Raw genomic sequence first — 8841 nt, 5'->3', positions numbered from 1 at the left:
GTATTTGTGGTAGTAATAGTACAACTACTACCACCACCTACAATGATTATATTATACTTTGCACCCTACACTCTACCTATATACACTCTCTGTGTTCATGTATTGTTTGTAATGGGTTTGACAAAGCTCCTGGAGAGCAAAATGTTGCTACAATAAAATGTCACATTAGTTGCACTTGTGTCCATTTATCTAACATACTGTCGGTAATTCTACCATCAATATTACATCTAAAGTTGTGTCCTGTGATGACTTTCAATGTCAAAAATGCCTGGAAGCCTCATTAATCATTCACTAAAGCTGAATAAAAACAAGTTGGAAATTATATGGTGGATGTGGGGATTATCTCCCCCTGGGCTCAGTCACAGACCAGGCTTCCTAGGTAGGAAAGGAAATATTACAGGATTAAGAACTATGTATTACAAAACACAAAGGAAAGTAATATAGGAAAGCCCTGTATTTTCTGCTCCCTCTTTACTGTTCTCACTTTTTCAGTTTTCAATTATTGTTTGGTGCTTTTTCCACTTCTTTGCACAAGAGTTGTGTCAGGGAAGAGTTACCAGTGTCATGTTTTAAGTATTATATTTATTTTATATTTTTACTTCTGTATGTGATTTTTTAATGCCTAGCTGTACTGAGCACTTATAGTGTAAGCATGTCGAGCTTAAATTCAGTGGCGGCTCGTGCAGGGGTCCTGCTGAACTGCAACACCCCCTATTTTCACTAGATATTATGGATAACATTCAATATAATGAATCTTTTTTCTTTAAATCTTTCTTTATACTTGTACATTATATAATCAAAGTATTAAAGAAAATAGGGGGTGACACTATTGTCACTGACACTACTGTCAGTGACAGTATACAATATTGTATACTGAGTGAGTGGCATTTACCACTGTTGCCATATGCTGATCATTTTCTGCCAAATTCATGCCTCTATATCTTGGTAAGTACTGATCGCAAGAAAAATTTTTAGGCTTAAAACACTCGGCAAAATAATCATAACATTTTGGCAAGAAAAAATCGATTTTTTTATTTTTTGAATATTTTTTGACATAGAATGGCAGTTTCAGAAATGGGCTTGCAACAGTCAAGGGGTTAAATACACCTTTGCTATTACATAAGATTACTGTTTTGCACCCCTTTACATTCCATTAAAATATTCGTCTCTCTGGATTTCTGATATAACTTTAAACCCTTTAACCGGTTACTGTGTACCTCACACTCATTCTTTTCCTGCTCGCATGTGGGTTTTATACCTTACACCTGAGAACTTTCCCCACACCATGTTCAGGTCACAACAACTTGCCATACAGATTTTCACATGAATTGGCTCCAATGCCAGCACCTTCTCCCCAGCTTCCAGAGCACTATGGTCCACATTACGATCCCACATCATCATCCTGGTCTGGTTGATGGGCACGTTCACCGGTACTATCCACTTCATACGAGCCAGTGTCTGAAACAGAGAAAAAGCTCCTAGAGGGGAGCATCATCATCCCCCCCAAGCCAATAGCTCAGAGATTCCAATGTGCTTCCCCACTCAGCAAATACAAAAAGTGGGATCCTCTCATCCCAGTTGTTAGTATTGTCTATACTATAGGCATGCAGCATTGTCTTAAGGGTATGATGGAATTTCACTATTTTCCCCTGAAATTGAGGGTGATAGGCAGTTGAAAAGTTAAGCTCTACTTTTAATCCCTTTAAAACATTTCTAAACAACTCTTGAGGTAAAATTAGGCCCTTGGTGTGTTTGCATCTCTTGAGGAAAACCAACATGAAAAAAGAACTTCATCAAAGCTCTTAAGACTACATGAGCTGTTATCTTATGTAGAGGGATTGCTTCCAGGTACCTGGTAGTGGAGCAAATAATTGTGATTAAATAATCATTTCCCATTCTGGTCCTTGGAATTGGACCAACTACATCCACTACCAGCTTGCTGAAGGGTTCACTTGGTGCTGAAATAAGCTGAAGGGGAACAGGTTTAATACTTTGACTAGGTGTCCCTATAATTTGACAGACATGATAGGTCTTAATATACTCTCTGTCAGTCTCTCACAGCAGAGGCCAGAAGAAATGCCTGGACATCACCATCTGGTGACAAAACCCTTGTTCTCCTTCCATTGGTACTGCAAACAGAGGTGACTTCTTTGTAAGAGTTTCCTCCCTGAAATGAAAACACTTATTTAATTGTAAAATCTCTTCCTCTGCCACAGTTGAGGCTCTGATCAGCTTAAGAGTGACATCATTCTCCTGTGCAGAAATTAATTGCGCCCTAGTAGGTGCAGCCTCTCTCACTCTACTTAACTGATCCATGCTCCAATCATGCTCGGCTCTGGCTGGAACATCCTTTTCTTCGGTTGACTGCAGTTCAACATCAGAGAACAGTTTCCAGACTTAAGCCCTCACCATCCTCATGAGAAATATCATGAAGACTATTGGTAGCATGATCATGAGCCATATTTCTCATGGTGGAACCATCAGGGAAAAGGTCTGGCAGGGTTTCCCTAGCCTTCTCCTCCCAAACTTTGGGACTTGGTACCCCCCAAACTAGTTGTTCCTCACTGTGCATCATTGTGGTGGTGAGGTACTATCGGATGGTTGGTGTTCAATGTGCATCATTGTGGTGGTGAGGTACCATCGGACAGCTGGTGTTCAGTGTGCATCATTGTGGTGGTGAGGTACCATTGGACAATTGGTGTTCAGTGTGCATCATTGTGGTGGTGAGGTACCATTGGATGGTTGGTGTTCAGTGTGCATTATTATAGTGTGCATTATTGGACGGTTGGTGTTCAGTGTGCATCGTTGTGGTGGTGAGGTACCATCAGAAGGTTGGTGTTCAGTGTGCATTATTGTGAGGTACCATCTGAGGAATACCTCTTCAAAAAGCAGTCTGTGGGCTTATATTCATATAAAAGAAAGCAGAGTGTGGCAAATCCAATGAGCCTATTCTGAATTAAATTCTATACTAGTGAGGGAGACCTCTAGATTATTAGAGCACAAACAAGAGGTGTAGTACAGGAGGTTCATGTAGTTTCCAAATTTAAGGTAAGATTTTTTGAGCTTGATCAAGGTGTCAGCTACAGAGTTAGCACTGAAATAGATTAAAAAATGAGATAATATGGACTCAAACTTGTAGTATGGATTCTGTGTAAATACAACTGATTAACTGAATTCTTTTCTTGATTACCATTTAAAAAAACTTTGTAGGCACAGAATACTCAGGTTACATGTAAAAATCACTTAAGTTTGCATAGTTGATTTCCTTCCCTTCAACACAAGTTGGGTTTGTCTTGTTCCTTTCTCAGTGTCATCAAAGTATTTTGGATCTTTTTTCTCACATCATCTCTATTCTGGACATTCAACATGGCACCCAAGAGGAATATCAGTGATGCTAGAGGTATCAAGCAGAATGTATTAATCAGCTCCAAGGGTACTGAAGATGGAAACTTTAAATATGCATATGTGATGCATAATGCTTGTATGTTTTGTCTGGATGAATTTGGTAGGGTATGTAAAAGAAGAAAATTCAAAGTGAATATAGAAAAGAGTAAGGTGATGAGGATAACAGAAAGATTAGATATCAGATTGGAAGGAGAGAGTATGGAGGAGGTGAATGTATTCAGATATTTAGGAGTGGAAGTGTCAGCAGATGGGTTTATGAAGGATGAAGTGAATTATAGAATTGATGAAGGGAAAAGGGTGAGTGGTGCACTTAGAGTCCATGGAGACAAAAAACTTTGTCCGTAGAAGCAAATAGGGGAATGTATGAGAGTATGGTTATACCAACACTCTTATATGGGTGTGAAGCATGGGTGATGAATGTTGCAATGAGGAGAAGGCTGGAGGCAGTGGAGATGTCATGTCTGACGGCAATGTGTGGTGTGAATATAATGCAGAGAATTCATAGTTTGGAAGTTAGGAGGAGGTGCGGGATTACCAAAACTGTTGTCCAGAGGGCTGAGGAAGGGTTGTTGAGGTGGTTCGGACATGTAGAGAGAATGGAGCGAAACAGAATGACTTCAAGTGTGTATCAGTCTGTAGTGGAAGGAAGGCGGGGTAGGGGTCGGCCTAGGAAAGGTTGGAGGGAGGGGGTAAAGGAGGTTTTGTGTGCGAGAGGCTGGGACTTCCAGCAGGCATGCGTGAGCGTGTTTGATAGGAGTGAATGGAGACAAATGGTTTTTAATACTTGACGTGCTGTTGGAGTGTGAGCAAAGTAACATTTATGAAGGGATTCAGGGAAACCAGCAGGCCGGACTTGAGTCCTGGAGATGGGAAGTACTGTGCCTGCACTCTGAAGGAAGGGTGTTAATGTTGCAGTTTAAAAACTGTAGTGTAAAGCACCCTTCTGGCAAGACAGTGATGGAGTGAATGATGGTGAAAGTTTTTCTTTTTCGGGCCACCCTGCCTTGGTGGGAATCGGCCAGTGTGTTAATAATAAAATAATAATAAAAACATACATAGCATATATAGCAACGTGTGAGTTACCCAGGATGGACCAAGGAAGTCGGCCAGAGTGATTTATCTCACTGTCATTGCAACATTACCTAGTTACTGTTTTTTTTTTCTAAAGTAATACTGTATTGTTTACAATCTATGGCTGGGGTAAGAGGTTGTCCTCAGCATTCATTGTGATGTCCGCTATATTTTTATTTCAGTAGATATATAGATAGTAGGTTGGTAGACAGCAACCACCCAGGGAAGTACTACCGTCCTGCCAGATGACTGTGAAACAGAAACCTGTAACTGTTTTGCATGATGGTAGGATTGCTGGTTTCTTTTTCTGTCTCATAAACACGCTAGATAACAGGGATATCTTGCTACTCCTACTTACACTTTGGTCACACTTCACAGACACGCACATGCATATATATATACATACATCTAGGTTTTTCTCCTTTTTCTAAATAGCTCTTGTTCTTCTTTATTTCTTCTATTGTCCATGGGGAAGTGGAAAAGAATCTTTCCATCGTAAGCCATGAGTGTCGTATGAGGCGACTAAAATGCCGGGAGCAATGGGCTAGTAACCCCTTCTCCTGTAGACATTTACTAAAAAAGAGAAGAAAAACTTTATAAAACTGGGATGCTTGAATGTGCGTGGATGTAGTGCAGATGACAAGAAACAGATGATTGCTGATGTTATGAATGAAAAGAAGTTGGATGTCCTGGCCCTAAGCGAAACAAAGCTGAAAGGGGTAGGGGAGTTTCGGTGGGGGAAATAAATGGGATTAAATCTGGAGTATCTGAGAGAGTTAGAGCAAAGGAAGGGGTAGCAGTAATATTGAAGGATCAGTTATGGAAGTAGAAAAGAGAATATGAATGTGTAAATTCAAGAATTATGTGGATTAAAGTAAAGGTTGGATGCAAAAAGTGGGTCATAATAAGTGTGTATGCACCTGGAGAAGAGAGGAATGTAGAGGAGAGAGAGAGATTTTGGGAGATGTTAAGTGAATGTATAGGAGCCTTTGAACCAAGTGAGAGAGTAATTGTGGTAGGGGACCTGAATGCTAAAGTAGGAGAAACTTTTAGAGAGGGTGTGGTAGGTAAGTTTGGGGTGCCAGGTGTAAATGATAATGGGAGCCCTTTGATTGAACTTTGTATAGAAAGGGGTTTAGTTATAGGTAATACATATTTTAAGAAAAAGAGGATAAATAAGTATACAAGATATGATGTAGGGCAAAATGACAGTAGTTTGTTGGATTATGTATTGGTAGATAAAAGACTGTTGAGTAGACTTCAGGATGTACATGTTTATAGAGGGGCCACAGATATATCAGATCACTTTCTAGTTGTAGCTACACTGAGAGTAAAAGGTAGATGGGATACAAGGAGAATAGAAGCATCAGGGAAGAGAGAGGTGAAGGTTTATAAACTAAAAGAGGAGGCATTAGGGTAAGATATAAACAGCTATTGGAGGATAGATGGGCTAATGAGAGCATAGGCAATGGGGTTGAAGAGGAATGGGGTAGGTTTAAAAATGTAGTGTTAGAGTGTTCAGCAGAAGTTTGTGGTTACAGGAAAGTGGATGCGGGAGGGAAGAGGAGCGATTGGTGGAATGATGATGTAAAGAGAGTAGTAAGGGAGAAAAAGTTAGCATATGATTAGTTTTTACAAAGTAGAAGTGATGCAAGGAGGGAAGAGTATATGGAGAAAAAGAGAGAGGTTAAGAGAGTGGTGAAGCAATGTAAAAAGAGAGCAAATGAGAGTGGGTGAGATGTTATCAATAAATTTTGTTGAAAATAAGAAAAAGTTTTGGAGTAAGATTAACAAGTTAAGGAAGCCTAGAGAACAAATGGATTTGTCAGTTAAAAATAGGAGAGGAGAGTTATTAAATGGAGAGTTAGAGGTATTGGGAAGATGGAGGGAATATTTTGAGGAATAGTTAAATGTTGATGAAGATAGGGAAGCTGTGACTTCGTGTATAGGGCAAGGAGGAATAACATCTTGTAGGAGTGAGGAAGAGCCAGTTGTGAGTGTGGGGGAAGTTCGTGAGGCAGTAGGTAAAATGAAAGGGGGTAAGGCAGCCGGGATTGATGGGATAAAGATAGAAATGTTAAAAGCAGGTGGGGATATAGTTTTGGAGTGGTTGGTGCAATTATTTAATAAATGTATGGAAGAGGGTAAGGTACCTAGGGATTGGCAGAGAGCATGCATAGTTCCTTTGTATAAAGGCAAAGGGGACAAAAGAGAGTGCAAAAATTATAGGGGGATAAGTCTGTTGAGTATACCTGGTAAAGTGTATGGTAGAGTTATTATTGAAAGAATTAAGAGTATGATGGTAGGGGGTGTGTGGACCAGGTGTTTACAGTGAAACATATAAGTGAACAGTATTTAGATAAGGCTAAAGAGGTCTTTGTGGCATTTATGGATTTGGAAAAGGCATATGACAGGGTGGATAGGGGGGCAATGTGGCAGGTGTTGCAGGTGTATGGTGTAGGAGGTAGGTTACTGAAAGCAGTGAAGAGTTTTTACGAGGATAGTGAGTATGTAGGGAAGAGGGAAATTATTTCCCAGTAAAAGTAGGCCTTAGACAAGGATGTGTGATGTCACCGTGGTTGTTTAATATATTTATAGATGGGGTTGTAAGAGAAGTAAATACGAGGGTCTTGGCAAGAGGCATGGAGTTAAAAGATAAAGAATCACACATAAAGTGGGAGTTGTCACAGTTGCTCTTTGCTGATGACACTGTGCTCTTGGGAGATTCTGAAGAGAAGCTGCAGAGATTGGTGGATGAATTTGGTAGGGTGTGCAAAAGAAGAAAATTAAAAGTGAATACAGGAAAGAGTAAGGTTATGAGGATAACAAAAAGATTAGGTGATGAAAGATTGGATATCAGATTGGAGGGAGAGAGTATGGAAGAGGTGAATGAGTTCAGATATTTGGGAGTGTACGTGTCAGCGGATGGGTCTATGAAAGATGAGGTGAATCATAGAATTGATGAGGGGAAAAGGGTGAGTGGTGCACTTAGGAGTCTGTGGAGACAAAGAACTATGTCCTTGGAGGCAAAGAGGGGAATGTATGAGAGTATAGTGTTACCAACGCTCTTATATGGGTGTGAAGCATGGGTGATGAATGTTGCAGCGAGGAGAAGGCTGGAGGCAGTGGAGATATCATGTCTGAGGGCAATGTGTGGTGTGAATATAATGCAGAGAATTCATAGTTTGGAAGTAGGAGGAGGTGTGGGATTACCAAAACTGTTGTCCAGAGGGCTGAGGAAGGGTTGTTGAGGTGGTTCGGACATGTAGAGAGAATGGAGCAAAACAGAAAGGTTGGAGGGAGGGGGTAAAGGAAGTTTTGTGTGCAAGGGGCTTGGACTTCCAGCAGGCATGCGTGAGCGTGTTTGATAGGAGTGAATGGAGACAAATGGTTTTTAATACTTGACGTGCTGTTGGAGTGTGAGCAAAGTAACATTTATGAAGGGGTTCAGAGAAACCGGCAGGCCGGACTTGAGTCCTGGAGATGGGAAGTACAGTGCCTGCACTCTGAAGGAGGGGTGTTAATGTTGCAGTTTAAAAACTGTAGTGTAAAGCACCCTTCTGGCAAGACAGTGATGGAGTGAATGATGGTGAAAGTTTTTCTTTTTCGGGCCACCCTGCCTTGGTGGGAATCGGCCAGTGTGATAATAATAAAAAAAAATATATGGTGGCAGCAGCCTGAACTGACTCAAGTGGAAGTTATCATTGAATTTGAACCTCTTGTTTAATGTAATATATGTCAGAATTCTAATTTTATGATCAATATTACCTACTTTCTCTCTCTCTCTTCATCTTTGTAATTTGTGATTAGGTGTAAGACCTTGCCTGTACCATCCATTATATGTACCATATTATTAACACACATACAAGAAGCCCCTGAATGTATTCTTAGTGAGGTGTGTATCGTATTAAGTAGTAGCGACCTGAGTTAAGTATAATTAGAAGTGTGAACTTGAACCCTTGTGCCATTTGATCTGTTTTAGACTTCTGACTTACTCTTGCATAAGCTATAAGGGGAAGGTAAGGGGGGAGGAATTCTTGTGTTGTGAGTCTTATATGAGATAGCATCACCTGCAAACATGGCAACTGTCATAGAGGAACCTATTTCAGCAGGTAATGGAAATGATGATAGCTTCCAGATCTTTAAAAGTAAACAAAGGAGAAAAAGTGAGAAAGGGTTAGAGCACCGACATAGTCAGGCTCACTTGACTTGTAGGCAATGTGAAACTCAACGTCCTTGGTGCACAGAGGGTGCAAGAATTCTTTCTTCAAAGGAAGAATATGATAAACTGAACTTCCCTGACAACACCCTGCTGCCTGCAAAGTGTGCATGGCTAATGGAAGCTAACTCAAGGATCCAATTTAG

At 40.5% G+C, this 8841-nt stretch overlaps 1 protein-coding gene across 8 annotated transcripts in view; it reads right to left on the bottom strand.

Moving 5' to 3' along the window:
* Positions 1-565: 565 nt before the first annotated feature.
* The window catches only part of LOC138851041 (FH1/FH2 domain-containing protein 3-like), a 57884-nt gene continuing 49608 nt past the window's right edge, over positions 566-8841 (bottom strand). For 7 of the 8 annotated variants that reach the window (XM_070091752.1, XM_070091751.1, XM_070091750.1 and 4 more), the window contains one exon: positions 566-1458. In XM_070091752.1, the coding sequence (XP_069947853.1) occupies positions 1443-1458 (16 nt within the window). In that variant the 3' untranslated portion in view covers positions 566-1442. Of the gene's footprint in view, positions 2168-8841 lie in introns of all 8 variants that reach the window. The other variant, XM_070091749.1, reaches the window with a different exon arrangement.

The sequence above is a fragment of the Cherax quadricarinatus genome, chromosome 37 (genome assembly GCF_038502225.1).
Source record: "Cherax quadricarinatus isolate ZL_2023a chromosome 37, ASM3850222v1, whole genome shotgun sequence".
NCBI classification, from domain to species: Eukaryota; Metazoa; Arthropoda; class Malacostraca; order Decapoda; family Parastacidae; genus Cherax; species Cherax quadricarinatus.
Note: the sequence above shows the minus strand (reverse complement) of the source record. Positions and strands in the feature narration are given on the sequence as shown.